Here is a 21,499-nt window from a genome sequence, read left to right as displayed (position 1 = left end):
GCTATTTTACAGATGTCATGGCCGAAGTCGAGGATCGATAGGATGGTCAGTTTCACGAGGGTATGTTTGGCAGCATGAGTGAAGGATGCTTTGTTGCAAAATAGAATGCCGATTCTAGATTTCATTTTGGATTGGATATGCTTAATATGAGTCTGGAAGGAGAGTTTACAGTCTAGCCAGACACCTGGGTATTTGTAGTTATCCACGTATTCTAAGTCAGAGCCATCCAGAGTAGTGATGCTGGATGGGCGGGCAGGTGCGGGCAATGATCGGTTGAATAGCATGCATTTAGTGTTATTTGCATTTAAGAGCATTTGGAGGCCACAGAAAGAGTTGTATGGCATTGAAGCTCATCTGGAGCTTTGTTACTAACAGTGCCCAAAGAAGGGGCCAGAAGTATAATGGAATGGTCGCCTGCGTAGAGGTGGATCAGGGAATCCCCAGCAGCAAGAACGAAATCATTGATGTATACAGAGTAAAGAAAGTCGGCCTGAGAATTGAACCCTGTGGCACCCCCATAGAGACTGCCAGAGGTCCGAACAACAGGCCCTCCAATTTGACACACTGAGCTCTATCAGAGAAGTAGTTGGTGAACCAGGCGAGGCAATAATTTGAGAAACCAAGAGCTGTTGACTCTGCCAATAAGAATGTCCTGATTGACAGAAAAGTTTTGGCCAGGTCGAGCAAATGCACAGTAATGCACAGTAATGTTTCTTATCGATGGCGGTTATGATATCGTTTAGTACCTTGGAGCGTGGCTGATGTGTGCACCCGTGACCGGCTCGGGAAACCAGATTGCACAGAGGAGAAGGTACTGTGGGATTCGAGATGGTCAGTGACCTGTTTGTTAACTTGGGCTTTCTAGGGCCTCAGAGATGAAGGTTAGGATGGATATAGGTCTGTAGCAGTTTGAGGTCTCCCTTTGAAGAGGGGATGAGTGTGGCAGCTTTTCAATCTTTTTGGAATCTCAGACGATACAAATGAGGTTGAACAGGATAGTATTAGGGGTTGCAAATAATTTTGTAGATCATTTTAGAAGGAGAGGTCAGATTGTCTAGCCCGGCTGATTTGTAGGGGTCAGATTTTGCAGCTCTTTCGGAATATCAGCTATCTGGATATGGGTGAAGGAGAAATGGTGGGGCTTGGGCGGGTTGCTGTGGAGGGTGCCGGGCAGTTGATCGGGGTAGGGGTAGCCAGGTGGAAAGCATGGCCAGCCGTAGAGAAATGCTTATTAAAATTCTCAATTATAGTGGATTAGTGGTTGTAACAGTGTTTCCTAGCCTCAGAGCAGTGGGTAGTTGGGAGGAGCTGGGAGAGTGCTCTTATTCTCCATGGACTTTACAGTGTTTCCTAGCCTCAGAGCAGTAGGTAGCTGGGAGGAGGTGCTCTTATTCTCCATGGACTTTACAGTGTTTCCTAGCCTCAGAGCAGTGGGTAGCTGGGAGGAGGTGCTCTTATTCTCCATGGACTTTACAGTGTTTCCTAGCCTCAGAGCAGTGGGTAGTTGGGAGGAGGTGCTCTTATTCTCCATGGACTTTACAGTGTTTCCTAGCCTCAGAGCAGTGGGTAGTTGGGAGGAGGTGCTCTTATTCTCCATGGACTTTACAGTGTTTCCTAGCCTCAGAGCAGTGGGTAGTTGGGAGGAGGTGCTCTTATTCTCCATGGACTTTACAGTGTTTCCTAGCCTCAGAGCAGTGGGTAGCTGGGAGGAGGTGCTCTTATTCTCCATGGACTTTACAGTGTTTCCTAGCCTCAGAGCAGTGGGTAGCTGGGAGGAGGTGCTCTTATTCTCCATGGACTTTACAGTGTTTCCTAGCCTCAGAGCAGTGGGTAGTTGGGAGGAGGTGCTCTTATTCTCCATGGACTTTACAGTGTTTCCTAGCCTCAGAGCAGTGGGTAGTTGGGAGGAGGTGCTCTTATTCTCCATGGACTTTACAGTGTTTCCTAGCCTCAGAGCAGTGGGTAGCTGGGAGGAGGTGCTCTTATTCTCCATGGACTTTACAGTGTTTCCTAGCCTCAGTGCAGTGGGGTAGTTGGGAGGAGGTGCTCTTATTCTCCATGGACTTTACAGTGTTTCCTAGCCTCAGTGCAGTGGGTAGTTGGGAGGAGGTGCTCTTATTCTCCATGGACTTTACAGTGTTTCCTAGCCTCAGTGCAGTGGGTAGCTGGGAGGAGGTGCTCTTATTCTCCATGGACTTTACAGTGTTTCCTAGCCTCAGAGCAGTGGGTAGTTGGGAGGAGGTGCTCTTATTCTCCATGGACTTTACAGTGTTTCCTAGCCTCAGAGCAGTGGGTAGTTGGGAGGAGGTGCTCTTATTCTCCATGGACTTTACAGTGTTTCCTAGCCTCAGTGCAGTGGGTAGTTGGGAGGAGGTGCTCTTATTCTCCATGGACTTTACAGTGTTTCCTAGCCTCAGAGCAGTGGGTAGTTGGGAGGAGGTGCTCTTATTCTCCATGGACTTTACAGTGTTTCTAGCCTCAGAGCAGTGGGTAGCTGGGAGGAGGTGCTCTTATTCTCCATGGACTTTACAGTGTTTCCTAGCCTCAGAGCAGTGGGTAGCTGGGAGGAGGTGCTCTTATTCTCCATGGACTTTACAGTGTTTCCTAGCCTCAGTGCAGTGGGTAGCTGGGAGGAGGTGCTCTTATTCTCCATGGACTTTACAGTGTTTCCTAGCCTCAGAGCAGTGGGTAGTTGGGAGGAGGTGCTCTTATTCTCCATGGACTTTACAGTGTTTCCTAGCCTCAGTGCAGTGGGTAGCTGGGAGGAGGTGCTCTTATTCTCCATGGACTTTACAGTGTTTCCTAGCCTCAGTGCAGTGGGTAGCTGGGAGGAGGTGCTCTTATTCTCCATGGACTTTACAGTGTTTCCTAGCCTCAGTGCAGTGGTAGCTGGGAGGAGGTGCTCTTATTCTCCATGGACTTTACAGTGTTTCCTAGCCTCAGTGCAGTGGGTAGCTGGGAGGAGGGTGCTCTTATTCTCCATGGACTTTACAGTGTTTCCTAGCCTCAGAGCAGTGGGTAGCTGGGAGGAGGTGCTCTTATTCTCCATGGACTTTACAGTGTTTCCTAGCCTCAGAGCAGTGGGTAGCTGGGAGGAGGTGCTCTTATTCTCCATGGACTTTACAGTGTTTCCTAGCCTCAGAGCAGTGGGTAGCTGGGAGGAGGTGCTCTTATTCTCCATGGACTTTACAGTGTTTCCTAGCCTCAGAGCAGTGGGTAGCTGGGAGGAGGTGCTCTTATTCTCCATGGACTTTACAGTGTTTCCTAGCCTCAGTGCAGTGGGTAGCTGGGAGGAGGTGCTCTTATTCTCCATGGACTTTACAGTGTTTCCTAGCCTCAGTGCAGTGGGTAGCTGGGAGGAGGTGCTCTTATTCTCCATGGACTTTACAGTGTTTCCTAGCCTCAGAGCAGTGGGTAGTTGGGAGGAGGTGCTCTTATTCTCCATGGACTTTACAGTGTTTCCTAGCCTCAGTGCAGTGGGTAGCTGGGAGGAGGTGCTCTTATTCTCCATGGACTTTACAGTGTTTCCTAGCCTCAGTGCAGTGGGTAGCTGGGAGGAGGTGCTCTTATTCTCCATGGACTTTACAGTGTTTCCTAGCCTCAGTGCAGTGGGTAGCTGGGAGGAGGTGCTCTTATTCTCCATGGACTTTACAGTGTTTCCTAGCCTCAGTGCAGTGGGTAGCTGGGAGGAGGTGCTCTTATTCTCCATGGACTTTACAGTGTTTCCTAGCCTCAGAGCAGTGGGTAGCTGGGAGGAGGTGCTCTTATTCTCCATGGACTTTACAGTGTTTCCTAGCCTCAGAGCAGTGGGTAGCTGGGAGGAGGTGCTCTTATTCTCCATGGACTTTACAGTGTTTCCTAGCCTCAGAGCAGTGGGTAGCTGGGAGGAGGTGCTCTTATTCTCCATGGACTTTACAGTGTTTCCTAGCCTCAGAGCAGTGGGTAGCTGGGAGGAGGTGCTCTTATTCTCCATGGACTTTACAGTGTTTCCTAGCCTCAGAGCAGTGGGTAGCTGGGAGGAGGTGCTCTTATTCTCCATGGACTTTACAGTGTTTCCTAGCCTCAGTGCAGTGGGTAGCTGGGAGGAGGTGCTCTTATTCTCCATGGACTTTACAGTGTTTCCTAGCCTCAGAGCAGTGGGTAGCTGGGAGGAGGTGCTCTTATTCTCCATGGACTTTACAGTGTTTCCTAGCCTCAGAGCAGTGGGTAGCTGGGAGGAGGTGCTCTTATTCTCCATGGACTTTACAGTGTTTCCTAGCCTCAGTGCAGTGGGTAGCTGGGAGGAGGTGCTCTTATTCTCCATGGACTTTACAGTGTTTCCTAGCCTCAGTGCAGTGGGTAGCTGGGAGGAGGTGCTCTTATTCTCCATGGACTTTACAGTGTTTCCTAGCCTCAGTGCAGTGGGTAGCTGGGAGGAGGTGCTCTTATTCTCCATGGACTTTACAGTGTTTCCTAGCCTCAGTGCAGTGGGTAGCTGGGAGGAGGTGCTCTTATTCTCCATGGACTTTACAGTGTTTCCTAGCCTCAGTGCAGTGGGTAGCTGGGAGGAGGTGCTCTTATTCTCCATGGACTTTACAGTGTTTCCTAGCCTCAGTGCAGTGGGTAGCTGGGAGGAGGTGCTCTTATTCTCCATGGACTTTACAGTGTTTCCTAGCCTCAGTGCAGTGGGTAGCTGGGAGGAGGTGCTCTTATTCTCCATGGACTTTACAGTGTTTCCTAGCCTCAGTGCAGTGGGTAGCTGGGAGGAGGTGCTCTTATTCTCCATGGACTTTACAGTGTTTCCTAGCCTCAGTGCAGTGGGTAGCTGGGAGGAGGTGCTCTTATTCTCCATGGACTTTACAGTGTTTCCTAGCCTCAGTGCAGTGGGTAGCTGGGAGGAGGTGCTCTTATTCTCCATGGACTTTACAGTGTTTCCTAGCCTCAGTGCAGTGGGAAGCTGGGAGGAGGTGCTCTTATTCTCCATGGACTTTACAGTGTTTCCTAGCCTCAGTGCAGTGGGTAGCTGGGAGGAGGTGCTCTTATTCTCCATGGACTTTACAGTGTTTCCTAGCCTCAGTGCAGTGGGTAGCTGGGAGGAGGTGCTCTTATTCTCCATGGACTTTACAGTGTTTCCTAGCCTCAGTGCAGTGGGTAGCTGGGAGGAGGTGCTCTTATTCTCCATGGACTTTACAGTGTTTCCTAGCCTCAGTGCAGTGGGTAGCTGGGAGGAGGTGCTCTTATTCTCCATGGACTTTACAGTGTTTCCTAGCCTCAGTGCAGTGGGTAGCTGGGAGGAGGTGCTCTTATTCTCCATGGACTTTACAGTGTTTCCTAGCCTCAGTGCAGTGGGTAGCTGGGAGGAGGTGCTCTTATTCTCCATGGACTTTACAGTGTTTCCTAGCCTCAGTGCAGTGGGTAGCTGGGAGGAGGTGCTCTTATTCTCCATGGACTTTACAGTGTTTCCTAGCCTCAGTGCAGTGGGTAGCTGGGAGGAGGTGCTCTTATTCTCCATGGACTTTACAGTGTTTCCTAGCCTCAGTGCAGTGGGTAGCTGGGAGGAGGTGCTCTTATTCTCCATGGACTTTACAGTGTTTCCTAGCCTCAGTGCAGTGGGTAGCTGGGAGGAGGTGCTCTTATTCTCCATGGACTTTACAGTGTTTCCTAGCCTCAGTGCAGTGGGTAGTTGGGAGGAGGTGCTCTTATTCTCCATGGACTTTACAGTGTTTCCTAGCCTCAGTGCAGTGGGAAGCTGGGAGAGGTGCTCTTATTCTCCATGGACTTTACAGTGTTTCCTAGCCTCAGTGCAGTGGGTAGCTGGGAGGAGGTGCTCTTATTCTCCATGGACTTTACAGTGTTTCCTAGCCTCAGTGCAGTGGGTAGTTGGGAGGAGGTGCTCTTATTCTCCATGGACTTTACAGTGTTTCCTAGCCTCAGTGCAGTGGGTAGCTGGGAGGAGGTGCTCTTATTCTCCATGGACTTTACAGTGTTTCCTAGCCTCAGTGCAGTGGGTAGCTGGGAGGAGGTGCTCTTATTCTCCATGGACTTTACAGTGTTTCCTAGCCTCAGAGCAGTGGGTAGCTGGGAGGAGGTGCTCTTATTCTCCATGGACTTTACAGTGTTTCCTAGCCTCAGTGCAGTGGGTAGCTGGGAGGAGGTGCTCTTATTCTCCATGGACTTTACAGTGTTTCCTAGCCTCAGAGCAGTGGGTAGCTGGGAGGAGGTGCTCTTATTCTCCATGGACTTTACAGTGTTTCCTAGCCTCAGTGCAGTGGGTAGCTGGGAGGAGGTGCTCTTATTCTCCATGGACTTTACAGTGTTTCCTAGCCTCAGTGCAGTGGGTAGCTGGGAGGAGGTGCTCTTATTCTCCATGGACTTTACAGTGTTTCCTAGCCTCAGAGCAGTGGGTAGCTGGGAGGAGGTGCTCTTATTCTCCATGGACTTTACAGTGTTTCCTAGCCTCAGAGCAGTGGGTAGTTGGGAGGAGGTGCTCTTATTCTCCATGGACTTTACAGTGTTTCCTAGCCTCAGAGCAGTGGGTAGCTGGGAGGAGGTGCTCTTATTCTCCATGGACTTTACAGTGTTTCCTAGCCTCAGTGCAGTGGGTAGTTGGGAGGAGGTGCTCTTATTCTCCATGGACTTTACAGTGTTTCCTAGCCTCAGTGCAGTGGGTAGCTGGGAGGAGGTGCTCTTATTCTCCATGGACTTTACAGTGTTTCCTAGCCTCAGTGCAGTGGGTAGTTGGGAGGAGGTGCTCTTATTCTCCATGGACTTTACAGTGTTTCCTAGCCTCAGTGCAGTGGGTAGCTGGGAGGAGGTGCTCTTATTCTCCATGGACTTTACAGTGTTTCCTAGCCTCAGAGCAGTGGGTAGCTGGGAGGAGGTGCTCTTATTCTCCATGGACTTTACAGTGTTTCCTAGCCTCAGAGCAGTGGGTAGCTGGGAGGAGGTGCTCTTATTCTCCATGGACTTTACAGTGTTTCCTAGCCTCAGAGCAGTGGGTAGTTGGGAGGAGGTGCTCTTATTCTCCATGGACTTTACAGTGTTTCCTAGCCTCAGAGCAGTGGGTAGTTGGGAGGAGGTGCTCTTATTCTCCATGGACTTTACAGTGTTTCCTAGCCTCAGAGCAGTGGGTAGCTGGGAGGAGGTGCTCTTATTCTCCATGGACTTTACAGTGTTTCCTAGCCTCAGAGCAGTGGGTAGCTGGGAGGAGGTGCTCTTATTCTCCATGGACTTTACAGTGTTTCCTAGCCTCAGAGCAGTGGGTAGCTGGGAGGAGGTGCTCTTATTCTCCATGGACTTTACAGTGTTTCCTAGCCTCAGAGCAGTGGGTAGCTGGGAGGAGGTGCTCTTATTCTCCATGGACTTTACAGTGTTTCCTAGCCTCAGAGCAGTGGGTAGCTGGGAGGAGGTGCTCTTATTCTCCATGGACTTTACAGTGTTTCCTAGCCTCAGAGCAGTGGGTAGCTGGGAGGAGGTGCTCTTATTCTCCATGGACTTTACAGTGTTTCCTAGCCTCAGAGCAGTGGGTAGCTGGGAGGAGGTGCTCTTATTCTCCATGGACTTTACAGTGTTTCCTAGCCTCAGTGCAGTGGGTAGCTGGGAGGAGGTGCTCTTATTCTCCATGGACTTTACAGTGTTTCCTAGCCTCAGAGCAGTGGGTAGTTGGGAGGAGGTGCTCTTATTCTCCATGGACTTTACAGTGTTTCCTAGCCTCAGAGCAGTGGGTAGCTGGGAGGAGGTGCTCTTATTCTCCATGGACTTTACAGTGTTTCCTAGCCTCAGAGCAGTGGGTAGCTGGGAGGAGGTGCTCTTATTCTCCATGGACTTTACAGTGTTTCCTAGCCTCAGAGCAGTGGGTAGTTGGGAGGAGGTGCTCTTATTCTCCATGGACTTTACAGTGTTTCCTAGCCTCAGAGCAGTGGGTAGTTGGGAGGAGGTGCTCTTATTCTCCATGGACTTTACAGTGTTTCCTAGCCTCAGAGCAGTGGGTAGCTGGGAGGAGGTGCTCTTATTCTCCATGGACTTTACAGTGTTTCCTAGCCTCAGAGCAGTGGGTAGCTGGGAGGAGGTGCTCTTATTCTCCATGGACTTTACAGTGTTTCCTAGCCTCAGAGCAGTGGGTAGCTGGGAGGAGGTGCTCTTATTCTCCATGGACTTTACAGTGTTTCCTAGCCTCAGAGCAGTGGGTAGCTGGGAGGAGGTGCTCTTATTCTCCATGGACTTTACAGTGTTTCCTAGCCTCAGAGCAGTGGGTAGCTGGGAGGAGGTGCTCTTATTCTCCATGGACTTTACAGTGTTTCCTAGCCTCAGAGCAGTGGGTAGCTGGGAGGAGGTGCTCTTATTCTCCATGGACTTTACAGTGTTTCCTAGCCTCAGAGCAGTGGGTAGTTGGGAGGAGGTGCTCTTATTCTCCATGGACTTTACAGTGTTTCCTAGCCTCAGAGCAGTGGGTAGTTGGGAGGAGGTGCTCTTATTCTCCATGGACTTTACAGTGTTTCCTAGCCTCAGAGCAGTGGGTAGCTGGGAGGAGGTGCTCTTATTCTCCATGGACTTTACAGTGTTTCCTAGCCTCAGAGCAGTGGGTAGCTGGGAGGAGGTGCTCTTATTCTCCATGGACTTTACAGTGTTTCCTAGCCTCAGAGCAGTGGGTAGCTGGGAGGAGGTGCTCTTATTCTCCATGGACTTTACAGTGTTTCCTAGCCTCAGAGCAGTGGGTAGTTGGGAGGAGGTGCTCTTATTCTCCATGGACTTTACAGTGTTTCCTAGCCTCAGAGCAGTGGGTAGTTGGGAGGAGGTGCTCTTATTCTCCATGGACTTTACAGTGTTTCCTAGCCTCAGAGCAGTGGGTAGCTGGGAGGAGGTGCTCTTATTCTCCATGGACTTTACAGTGTTTCCTAGCCTCAGAGCAGTGGGTAGCTGGGAGGAGGTGCTCTTATTCTCCATGGACTTTACAGTGTTTCCTAGCCTCAGAGCAGTGGGTAGCTGGGAGGAGGTGCTCTTATTCTCCATGGACTTTACAGTGTTTCCTAGCCTCAGAGCAGTGGGTAGCTGGGAGGAGGTGCTCTTATTCTCCATGGACTTTACAGTGTTTCCTAGCCTCAGAGCAGTGGGTAGCTGGGAGGAGGTGCTCTTATTCTCCATGGACTTTACAGTGTTTCCTAGCCTCAGAGCAGTGGGTAGCTGGGAGGAGGTGCTCTTATTCTCCATGGACTTTACAGTGTTTCCTAGCCTCAGAGCAGTGGGTAGCTGGGAGGAGGTGCTCTTATTCTCCATGGACTTTACAGTGTTTCCTAGCCTCAGAGCAGTGGGTAGTTGGGAGGAGGTGCTCTTATTCTCCATGGACTTTGCAGTGTTTCCTAGCCTCAGAGCAGTGGGTAGCTGGGAGGAGGTGTTCTTATTCTCCATGGACTTTACAGTGTTTCCTATCCTCAGAGCAGTGGGTAGCTGGGAGGAGGTGCTCTTATTCTCCATGGACTTTACAGTGTCCCAGAACTTTTTGAGTTTGTACTGAAGGATGCAAATGTCTGTTTAAAAAAGCTAGCCTTAGCTTTCCTAACTGCCTGTATATGTTGGTTCCTATATTCCCTGAACAGTTGCATATTATTCAATGCTAATGCAGAACGCGAAAGGATGTTTTTGTGCTGGTCAAGGGCAGACAGGTCTGGAGTGAACCAAGGACTATATCTATTCATGGTTCTACATTTTTTGAATGGTCATGCCTCTTTAAAATGGTGAGGAATGCACTTTTAAATAATAACTAGGCTCTACTGTCGGGATCAGGTCAATTAGAAACCCCGGCCAGGTCGATTAGAAAGGCCTGCTCACAGAAGTGTTTTAGGGAGCGTTTGACAGTGATGAGGGGTGGTCTTTTGATCGCAGACCCATTACGGATGCCGACAATGAGGCAGTGATCCCTGAGATCTTGGTTGAAAACAGCAAAGGTGTATTTGGAGGGCGAGTTAGTTAGGATGACATTTATGAGGGTGCCCGTGTTTACGGATTTGGGGTTACAGTGGGGCAAAAAAGTATTTAGTCAGCCACCAATTGTGCAAGTTCTCCCACTTAAAAAGATGAGAGAGGCCTGTAATTGTCATCATAGGTACACTTCAACTATGACAGACAAAATGAGAAAAAAAATCCAGAAAATCACATTGTAGGATTTTTTATTAATTTATTTGCAAATTGTGGAAAATAAGTATTTGGTCACCTACAAACAAGCAAGATTTCTGGCTCTCACAGACCTGTAACTTTTTTTGCCCCACTGTATATCTGGTAGCTTCATTGATAAATTGTGTGAGATTGATGGCATCAAGCTTAGATTGTAGAATGCCCGGGGTGTTAAGCATGTCCCAGTTTAGGTCACCTAGCAGCAAGAGCTCAGAAGATAGATGGGGGCAATCAAATCACATATGGTGTCGAGGGCACAGCTGGGGGCAGAGGGTGGTCTATAGCAAGCGGCAACAGTGAGAGACTTGTTTCTGGAAAGCTCGGATTGTTTGGGTACAGACCTGGATAGTAAGACAGAACTCTGCAGGTTATCTTTTCAGTAGATTGCAACACCGCCCCCTTTGGCAGTTCTATCTTGTCTGAAAATGTTATAGTTAGGGATGGAAATGTCAAGGTTTTTGGTGGTCTTCCTAAGCCAGGATTCAGACACGGCTAGGACATCCGGATTGGTGGAGTGTGCTAGGGCAGTGAATAAAACAATAAAACTTAGGGAGGAGGCTTCTAATGTTAACATGCATGAAACCAAGGCTTTTACGGTTGTAGAAGTCAACAAATGAGAGAGCCTGGGGGATGGGAGTGGAGCTAGACACTGCAGAACCTGGATTAACCTCTACATCACCAGAGGAACAGAGGAGGAGTAGGATAAAGGCTAAAGGCTAAAGGCTAACAGAACTGGATGTCTAGTACATTCAGAACAGAGAGTAAAATGAGCATTTTCTGGGCACAGTAGAATATATTCAAGGCATAATGTACAGACAAAGGTATAGTAGGATGTGAATACAGTGGGGGTAAACCTGTGCATATAGTGGTAATGAAAGTGATATTGTCTCTAGAAATTGCATTTAAACCAGGTGATGTCACTGCGTGTGTGGGAGGGGGAACTAAATTGTTAGCCGAGGCGCGTTGAGCAGTGCTAGAGGCTCTACAGTGAAATAAAACAATAGTAACAAACCAAAACAGCAATGGACAAGGCATGGTGACGTAGAGAGAGGCATGCATAGCCGGGTGATCATAGGAGTCCAGTGCTTCAGGAAACTAGCGGCACGGGGCTAGCAGGCTAACAGAAAGGCCTTAGAGGGATGACGCGACGGAGGGAAGTCTGTTGTGCCACCCTCGTGCAGTTACATCAGTGGACGGATCAGCAGGGCTCTGTGTGGTAAACCAGGCCAGTTGGCAAAATATGTATAGTGGCCGAAGGAATATGTCCGAAGGGCCTCTTAAACCAGCAGCTCAATGTGCGTCAGATAGCTATCAGGTCGAAGATTAGCGGCTCAGTTAAGCTGCTATAATTCCAGGTGAAAAAAAAAGTATATATATATATTTTTTAAATAGGTTCAGAGCTTGGAATCAGGAGATATGGAGAAGAATAAGTCAGACTAGCTCTGGCTTGAGTCGCGCTGTACAGACTGGCGAGAGTTGTCCGGGATAAAGTTAGCTGGCTAGTTAGCTGGCTAGTTTATGTTGGAGAGATTCCAGTAATAGAGGTAAAGAGAAATCCGTTAGAGAAAAAGCAGGTCCACATTGGGTGGTGAGGTGGTTACAGGAGAGTATTTTGAAGAAAGGGTTTAGAAAAATATAAAAGATATGTTAAGAAAAAGCTACAAAAATATATATACATGGAACACGACAAGACGAAGGACAAAGACGTCTGACTGCTACGCCATCTTGGATCCAAAACGCTAGAGACTGATTTTAAAACTGTTAGCTTCCAAACACATATGGTGTGGACTATGTGTGTCTGGTAAACACATGTGGATCTGGTGAACAGTTATCACTTGTTGACCAACTACAGGAATACTGACCTCAGAGTCTCCAGTTTACAGTGGGGATTCCCCAGTCCAGCAGAGAGCAGCTTCACTCCAGAATCCTTCAGGTCATTGTTACTCAGATCCAGCTCTCTCAGGTGTGAGGGGTTTGACTCCAGATCTGAGACCAGAGAAGCACAGCCTTCCTCTGTGACTCCACAGCCTGACAGCCTGACAAAGAGATCATCATGACTTCACAAACACACTGTTAATTTAACACCAGTAGTGTAGAAGGACAATGGCAGATGCATTTGGTTTATTCTCTCAAACAACACATAGATTCATCTTCCGTCTTCTACAATTGAATGGTCATAATGTAATACTAATATGAAAATGAATGCATTTTTTCAATATGTTTTTCAATGTAATATTATATAAACACTTTAATACATATTTTTCTCTAAACTGAATATTTATTCCTGATGATTAGTACTTAAATGTAAGTATATTTACTCACAGAGCAGCTCTGGAGGCTTTGACCACTGGCAGCAGCCTCAGAAGACCTTCCTCTGATCTGGAGTATTTCTTCAGGTCAAACACATCCAGCTCCTTTTCTGAAGTCAGCAACACAAAGACCAGAGCTGACCACTGTGCAGGTGACAGGTTGTGTTCTGAGAGACTTCCTGAGCTCAGGTAGCTTTGGATCTCCTCCACTAGAGAATGGTCATTCAGTTCATTCAGACAGTGGAACAGATTGATGCTCCTCTCTGGAGAGGGATTCTCCCTGATCTTCTCCTTGATGTACTTGACTGTTCCTTCACGGCTCTGTGAGCTGCTTCTTGTCTTTGTCAGTAGACCTCGTAAGTGCTTCTGATTGGACTCCAGTGAGAGTCCCAGAAGGAAGCGGAGGAAAAGGTCCAGGTTTCCTGTCTCACTTTGTAAGGCTTTATCCACAGCACTCCCGTAGAAAGTAACTTCAGACTTGTCTCTGAAGAGCGAGTAAAAGTATCTGAACATTGATTGAGGTTCGTGCATTAGATTCTCATTGTTGTTGATGAATGAGAGGAACACATAAACAGCAGCCAGAAACTCCTGAATGCTCAGATGAACAAAGCAGTACACCTTGTCCTGGTACAGCACACATTCCTCTTTAAAGAGCTGTGTGCACAATCCTGAGTACACTGAGGCTTCACTGACATCAATGCCAGCCTCCTTCAGGTCTTCTTCATAGAAAATCAGATTGCCATTCACAAGCTGTTGAAAAGCCAGTTTTCCCAGTGACAGAATGCTCTCTTTATTCCAGTGTGGACCTGTCTCTTCTTTCCCAAGATACTTTTCATTCTTCTGTTTGGTATGAAACACCACAAGGTGTGTGTACATCTCAGTCAGAGTCTTGGGCATCTCTTCTCTCTTATGTTTCAGAATTTGTTCAAGGACTATTGCAGAAATCCAACAGAAGACTGGAATGTGACACATGAGGTGGAGGCTCCTCGATGTCTTTATGTGTGAGATGATTCTGATGGCCAGGTCCTCATCACTGAATCTCTTCCTGAAGTACTCCTCCTTCTGTGGGTCATTGAACCCTCGTACCTCTGTCACCTGGTCAACACACCCTGAAGGGATTGTATTGGCTGCTGCAGGTCGGGTAGTTATCCAGAGGAGAGCAGAGGGAAGCAGATTTCCCTTGATGAGATTTGTCAGCAGAACATCCACTGAGGTTGACTCTGTGACGTCACAACATATCTTGTTCTTCTGGAAGTCTAGGGGCAGTCGGCACTCATCCAGACCATCAAAGATGAACAGAACTTTGTATTTGTCGTAGTTGGAGATTCTTGATTGTTTGGTTTCCATTGAGAAGTGATTAAGAAGTTCAATCAAAGTGTGTTTGTCCTCTTTCATCAAATTCAGCTCCCGAAAAGGGAATGAAAATACAAATTGGACATCCTGATTTGCTTTTCCTTCAGCCCAGTCCAGAATGAACTTCTGCACAGAGACTGTTTTTCCAATGCCAGCGACTCCCTTTGTCAGCACAGTTCTGATACGTTTGTCTTGTCCAGTTAAGGGTGTGAAGATATCGTTACATTTGATTGCAGTCTCTGGTCTTGCTTGTTTCCTGGCTGTTGTCTCAATCTGTCTCAGCTCATGTTCATTATTGACCTCTCCTGTTCCACCCTCTGTGATGTAGAGCTCTGTGTAGATCTTATTGAGAAGTGTTGGGTTTCCTTGTTTAGCGATCCCCTCAAATACACATTGAAACTTCTGCTTTAGATTAGATTTGAGTTCACGTTGGCAAATCACAGCAAGCTCATCTGAATCTAGAAATAACACAGAGGATATTAATATTACGTCTGTTTTAATGTCTACAGTATTATAGGACTGTTAGAAAGTTTTTTTTAATCAATAATTACTAATTATGTATACATTTCAATCAGGACTGACTATTGTACTATACTGTACTAGAACTATACTACCATTGTACCGGGTGGAGAAGAGACGGGACAGTTCGAAAACTAATGATGTCATTTTCAGTTTATAACCTGTTGTAAATAGTTTCATGTTCAGTACTCTCGAGAATAAACGCTGCTGATTGGTTTTGAGACTGGTCTCTGTCCATTTTATGCAAATAAGAGTCTTACAAATTCTTAGGAGTGGACAGAGTGTTTAATTTAATTGGGTAATAAAACATTATGATAATTTATTCTCTTAACTGACTGTATAAATGTGTAAATGTTTTCATAATGCATTACAGACTGGTGTGACTGATTATATTATTATTGGTATTATTGATGGTATTATTAATGTTGTCTCTCTCTAAATGAATCACCACAACACATCCCTGCTGCTACTTGATGAGGTCACTAGGTGTTGTCTTAAGGCTAGAGGTCGACCGATTAATTAGGGACGATTTCAAGTTTTCATAACAATCGGAAATCTGAATTTTTGGACACCGATTTTGCCGTTTTTTTTTACACCTTAATTTAACCAGGCAAGTCATTTATTTAACCAGGCAAGTCATTTATTTAACCAGGCAAGTCATTTATTTAACCAGGCAAGTCATTTATTTAACCAGGCAAGTCATTTATTTAACCAGGCAAGTCATTTATTTAACCAGGCAAGTCATTTATATAACCAGGCAAGTCATTTATATAACCAGGCAAGTCATTTATATAACCAGGCAAGTCATTTATTTAACCAGGCAAGTCATTTATTTAACCAGGCAAGTCATTTATATAACCAGGCAAGTCATTTATATAACCAGGCAAGTCATTTATTTAACCAGGCAAGTCATTTATATAACCAGGCAAGTCATTTATATAACCAGGCAAGTCATTTATATAACCAGGCAAGTCATTTATATAACCAGGCAAGTCATTTATTTAACCAGGCAAGTCATTTATATAACCAGGCAAGTCATTTATATAACCAGGCAAGTCATTTATATAACCAGGCAAGTCATTTATTTAACCAGGCAAGTCATTTATATAACCAGGCAAGTCATTTATATAACCAGGCAAGTCATTTATTTAACCAGGCAAGTCATTTATATAACCAGGCAAGTCATTTATTTAACCAGGCAAGTCATTTATATAACCAGGCAAGTCATTTATTTAACCAGGCAAGTCATTTATATAACCAGGCATTTAACCAGGCAAGTCATTTATATAACCAGGCAAGTCATTTATTTAACCAGGCAAGTCATTTATATAACCAGGCAAGTCATTTATATAACCAGGCAAGTCATTTATTTAACCAGGCAAGTCATTTATTTAACCAGGCAAGTCATTTATATAACCAGGCAAGTCATTTATTTAACCAGGCAAGTCATTTATTTAACCAGGCAAGTCATTTATATAACCAGGCAAGTCATTTATATAACCAGGCAAGTCATTTATATAACCAGGCAAGTCATTTATTTAACCAGGCAAGTCATTTATATAACCAGGCAAGTCATTTATATAACCAGGCAAGTCATTTATTTAACCAGGCAAGTCATTTATTTAACCAGGCAAGTCATTTATATAACCAGGCAAGTCATTTATATAACCAGGCAAGTCATTTATTTAACCAGGCAAGTCATTTATATAACCAGGCAAGTCATTTATATAACCAGGCAAGTCATTTATATAACCAGGCAAGTCATTTATTTAACCAGGCAAGTCATTTATTTAACCAGGCAAGTCATTTATATAACCAGGCAAGTCATTTATATAACCAGGCAAGTCATTTATTTAACCAGGCAAGTCATTTATATAACCAGGCAAGTCATTTATATAACCAGGCAAGTCATTTATTTAACCAGGCAAGTCATTTATTTAACCAGGCAAGTCATTTATATAACCAGGCAAGTCATTTATTTAACCAGGCAAGTCATTTATTTAACCAGGCAAGTCATTTATATAACCAGGCAAGTCATTTATATAACCAGGCAAGTCATTTATTTAACCAGGCAAGTCATTTATATAACCAGGCAAGTCATTTATATAACCAGGCAAGTCATTTATTTAACCAGGCAAGTCATTTATATAACCAGGCAAGTCATTTATATAACCAGGCAAGTCATTTATTTAACCAGGCAAGTCATTTATATAACCAGGCAAGTCATTTATATAACCAGGCAAGTCATTTATTTAACCAGGCAAGTCATTTATATAACCAGGCAAGTCATTTATATAACCAGGCAAGTCATTTATATAACCAGGCAAGTCATTTATTTAACCAGGCAAGTCATTTATATAACCAGGCAAGTCATTTATATAACCAGGCAAGTCATTTATATAACCAGGCAAGTCATTTATATAACCAGGCAAGTCATTTATATAACCAGGCAAGTCATTTATATAACCAGGCAAGTCATTTATTTAACCAGGCAAGTCATTTATATAACCAGGCAAGTCATTTATATAACCAGGCAAGTCATTTATTTAACCAGGCAAGTCATTTATTTAACCAGGCAAGTCATTTATATAACCAGGCAAGTCATTTATATAACCAGGCAAGTCATTTATATAACCAGGCAAGTCATTTATTTAACCAGGCAAGTCATTTATATAACCAGGCAAGTCATTTATATAACCAGGCAAGTCATTTATTTAACCAGGCAAGTCATTTATATAACCAGGCAAGTCATTTATTTAACCAGGCAAGTCATTTATATAACCAGGCAAGTCATTTATTTAACCAGGCAAGTCATTTATATAACCAGGCAAGTCATTTATTTAACCAGGCAAGTCATTTATATAACCAGGCAAGTCATTTATATAACCAGGCAAGTCATTTATTTAACCAGGCAAGTCATTTATTTAACTAGGCAAGTAATTTATTTAACCAGGCAAGTCATTTATTTAACCAGGCAAGTCATTTATTTAACCAGGCAAGTCATTTATTTAACTAGGCAAGTCATTTATTTAACGAGGCAAGTCATTTATATAACCAGGCAAGTCATTTATATAACCAGGCAAGTCATTTATTTAACCAGGCAAGTCATTTATATAACCAGGCAAGTCATTTATATAACCAGGCAAGTCATTTATTTAACCAGGCAAGTCATTTATTTAACTAGGCAAGTAATTTATTTAACCAGGCAAGTCATTTATTTAACCAGGCAAGTCATTTATTTAACCAGGCAAGTCATTTATTTAACTAGGCAAGTCATTTATTTAACGAGGCAAGTCATTTATTTAACCAGGCAAGTCATTTATTTAACCAGGCAAGTCATTTATTTAACCAGGCAAGTCATTTATTTAACTAGGCAAGTCATTTATTTAACGAGGCAAGTCATTTATTTGCCTAGGCAAGTCATTTATTTAACTAGGCAAGTCATTTATTTAACCAGGCAAGTCAGTTAAGAACATTCTTATTTTCAATGACGGCCTAGGAACAGAGGGTTAACTGGTCTAGGAACAGTGGGTTAACTGGCCTAGGAACAGTGGGTTAACTGTTCTAGGACCAGTGGGTTAACTGGTCTAGGAACAGTGGGTTAACTGGTCTAGGAACAGTGGTGGTCTAGGAACAGTGGGTTAACTGGTCTAGGAACAGTGGGTTAACTGTTCTAGGAACAGTGGGTTAACTGTTCTAGGAACAGTGGTTTAACTGGTCTAGGAACAGTGGGTTAACTGGCCTAGGAACAGTGGGTTAACTGCCTAGAAACAGTGGGTTAACTGCCTCGTTCAGGGGCAGAATGACAGATTTTCCTTGTCAGCTCGGAGGGTCCAAACTTGCAACCTCCAGGTTAACTAGTCCAAAGCAATAACGACCTGCCTGCCTCTCGTTGCACCTCCACAAGGTGACTCCCTCATACGCGAACGCAGTACGCAGTAAGCCAAGATAAGTTGCTAGCTAACATTAAACTTATCTTAAAAAACAATCAATCATAATCACTATTTAACTACACATGGTTGATGATATTACTAGATATTATCTAGCGTGTCCTGCTAGATAATATATATAATCTGACTGAGCATACAAGCATCAAGCATTGTGCTGTTTATGACTTCAAGCCAATCAACTCCCGAGATGAGGCTGGTGTAACCGAAGTGAAATGGCTAGCTAGTTAGCGCGCGCTAATAGTGTTTCAAACGTAACTCGCTTTGAGCCTTGGAGTGGTTGTTTCCCTTGCTCTGCATGGGAAACGCTGCTTCGGGGGTGGCTGTCGTTGTGTTCCTGGTTCGAGCCCAGGGAGGAGCGAGGAGAGGGACGGAAGCTATACTGTTACACTGGCAATACTAAAGTGACTATAAGAACATCCAATATCAAATCAAATCAAATCAAATGTATTCATATAGCCCTTCGTACATCAGCTGATATCTCAAAGTGCTGTACAGAAACCCAACCTAAAACCCCAAACAGCAAGCAATGCAGGTGTAAAAGCACAATAGTCAAAGGTTAATGAAATACAAATGGTATAGAGGGAAATAGTCCTATAATTCCTATAATAACTACAACCTAAAACTTCTTACCTGGGAATATTGAAGACTCATGTTAAAAGGAACCACCAGCTTTCATATGTTCTCATGTTCTGAGCAAGGACCTTAAACGTTAGCTTTCTTACATGGCACATATTGCACTTTTACTTTCTTCTCCAACACTTTGTTTTTGCATTATTTAAACCAAATTGAACATGTTTCATTATTTATTTCAGGCTAACTTGATTTTATTGATGTATTATATTAAGTTAAAATAAGTGTTCATTCAGTATTGTTGTAATTGTCATTATTACAAACACATTTAAAAAAATATATATATATATATTTTATTTTTTTTCAATTTTATTTTTAAATTGGCCGATTAATTGGTATCGGCTTTTTTGGTCGTCCAATAATCGGTATCGGTATCTGCGTTGAAAAATCATAATCGGTCGACCTCTAGTTAAGGCTGCTACAATATCATTGAGTTACACAGCTACTTTAGCTGTACTTTTGCTACATCTTACAATGTTATAAAACAGCATTCAACATGAGTCAGACAGATCTTACATTTCTCCAGTGTGTCAGCAAGCTCCTTCTGGTTCATTTTCCTCAGGACGTGCAGTGTGATCTTCAGAGCCCCCTCTCTGGCACTGCTCTCCTGCTTCTCATCTTCAGCGTCCACCACTTCCTTATCCTGCTTCTGACTCTCAAATCCTTCTGGGAGTTATGGACTAAGAATCCTCTTGAACATCTTCAGCTCGTTCTTCACAAATGTCATAATTTTATCTTCAAGCAACTGAAATAAATAAAGTAAATAAGTTAAGAAATAGAAGAAATGCTTTCTCATTAACACATTAATGAATGATTGAAAGATCAACTTTACCTGGGGTAAACAAAAACAAATGTACATAACAGGACCACATACACTGAATATAGAGGCCAGGTCTGTTTGATGACTCTGGGAAGACTGACCACTGAGCATCTCTGACTCTGATCTCTCCTGTTGGTTTCTGTGGACAAAACATGAGATTACATCTCCTCATCCAGGGAGTACACACACACACACACACACACACACACACACACACACACACACACACACACACACACACACACACACACACACACAAACAAACACACACACACACACAGGGAGGGAATGTTATGTTTGTTTAATATTGTTTTAGGACTATGAAAATGGACAAAATGATTAGCCTATGGATTATGAAAACAACAACGATAAATGGGAAAATGGGAGAAGAGAAATTACGAGAGACCGTGTTGTTTAACTCACTGACCAGGACCCATTAGTTCTTCTTACCTTTGTTCAGTAGAAAAGTCTCCCTCTCTAAACTTCATAGGTAGATCCATAGACCAGTCACTCTTCATGGACACACAGCTGGGAACAGGGAGGGCTGGTCTCTCCTGCTGGTTTGGGCTTCAACACAACAGAGACAAACATTACATCTCTCATCTACTCTGAGCTCAGATGGGGAAACATAAGAAGAGTTTCATTCCAAAACACTATATATCACTTTTCAGAATTGTTAGTAAATTAGCTTTTATTGTTTAAAGCATTTCTGAAAGAGATTGGTGTGTTTTTTCTCTATCTAATCATGGTATGGGATTGTTCACTATCTAATCATGGGATTGTTCACTATCTAATCATGGGGTTGTTCACTATCTAATCATGGGGTTGTTCACTATCTAATCATGGGGTTGTTCACTATCTAATCATGGGATTGTTCAATGACAGATATGTATTTGTTTAAAATCACTTGATGTCTTCATTTCAGAGAGACAAATAATCATGTTTTTTTTCCGCAAAATGCTATATATTTGTCTCACTCTCAAATGTTTCCGACCGGAATAATGAGGCTATAAGGAGTACCAGTACTGAGTCAATGTGCAGGGTACCAGGTAGTTGAGGTAATAATGAGACTATAAGGTGAATCAGTACTGAGTCAATGTGCAGGGTACCAGGTAGTTGAGGTAATAATGAGACTATAAGGAGAACCAGTACTGAGTCAATGTGCAGGGTACCAGGTAGTTGAGATAATAATGAGACTATAAGGAGTACCAGTACTGAGTCAATGTGCAGGGTACCAGGTAGTTGAGGTAATAATGAGACTATAAGGAGTACCAGTACTGAGTCAATGTGCAGGGTACCAGGTAGTTGAGGTAATAATGAGACTATAAGGAGAACCAGTACTGAGTCAATGTGCAGGGTACCAGGTAGTTGAGATAATAATGAGACTATAAGGAGTACCAGTACTGAGTCAATGTGCAGGGTACCAGGTAGTTGAGGTAATAATGAGACTATAAGGAGTACCAGTACTGACTATAATTGAGATAATATGTACATGTAGGTAGGGGTAAAAGTAACTAGGCAATCAAGATAGAGATTACATCTCCTCATCCAGGGAGTTCAAACACACACACAAACACACACACACATACACACACACACACACACACACACACAAAGGGAGGGAGGGAATGTTGTGTTTGTTTAATATTGTTTTAGGACTATGAAAATGGACAAAAGGATTAGCCTATGGATTATGAAAACAACAACAATAAATGGGAAAATGGGAGAGGAGAAATGACTAGAGACAGTGTTGTTTAACTCACTGACCAGTA

At 44.1% G+C, this 21,499-nt stretch overlaps 1 protein-coding gene across 2 annotated transcripts; it reads right to left on the bottom strand.

Moving 5' to 3' along the window:
• Positions 1-11,977: 11,977 nt before the first annotated feature.
• On the bottom strand, positions 11,978-20,691 carry LOC135567409 (NLR family CARD domain-containing protein 3-like). 2 transcript variants are annotated; one of them, XM_065014807.1, is made up of 5 exons: positions 20,178-20,691; positions 19,782-19,866; positions 19,424-19,652; positions 12,469-14,266; positions 11,978-12,182 (listed from the first exon to the last, which is right to left on the bottom strand). In XM_065014807.1, exons 3-5 carry the CDS (start codon positions 19,458-19,460, stop codon positions 11,993-11,995), a joined length of 2,025 nt encoding a protein of 674 aa, XP_064870879.1. In that variant the 5' UTR covers positions 19,461-19,652; positions 19,782-19,866; positions 20,178-20,691; the 3' UTR covers positions 11,978-11,992. The 2 variants fall into 2 exon arrangements, with proteins under 2 accessions (XP_064870879.1, XP_064870880.1); XM_065014808.1 differs by lacking the exon at positions 20,178-20,691 and having other exon boundaries at positions 19,782-19,956.
• Positions 20,692-21,499: the final 808 nt, after the last annotated feature.

The sequence above is a fragment of the Oncorhynchus nerka genome, unplaced genomic scaffold, assembly GCF_034236695.1.
Source record: "Oncorhynchus nerka isolate Pitt River unplaced genomic scaffold, Oner_Uvic_2.0 unplaced_scaffold_2088, whole genome shotgun sequence".
Taxonomy (NCBI): domain Eukaryota; kingdom Metazoa; phylum Chordata; class Actinopteri; order Salmoniformes; family Salmonidae; genus Oncorhynchus; species Oncorhynchus nerka.
The sequence above is the reverse complement of the archived record's forward strand: the minus strand, read 5'-3'. Positions and strand labels throughout refer to the sequence as shown.

Excerpts from the sequence above, each read along its gene's own strand:
- LOC135567409 (XM_065014807.1), bottom strand. The coding sequence starts at position 19,460 with ATGAACCAGAAGGAGCTTGCTGACACACTGGAGAAAT. Across the intron at positions 14,267-19,423 it reads TGCTGACACACTGGAGAAAT|ATTCAGATGAGCTTGCTGTG; the intron begins GTAAGATCTGTC and ends TGTTATTTCTAG. Across the intron at positions 12,183-12,468 it reads AAAGCCTCCAGAGCTGCTCT|GCTGTCAGGCTGTGGAGTCA; the intron begins GTGAGTAAATAT and ends TCTCTTTGTCAG.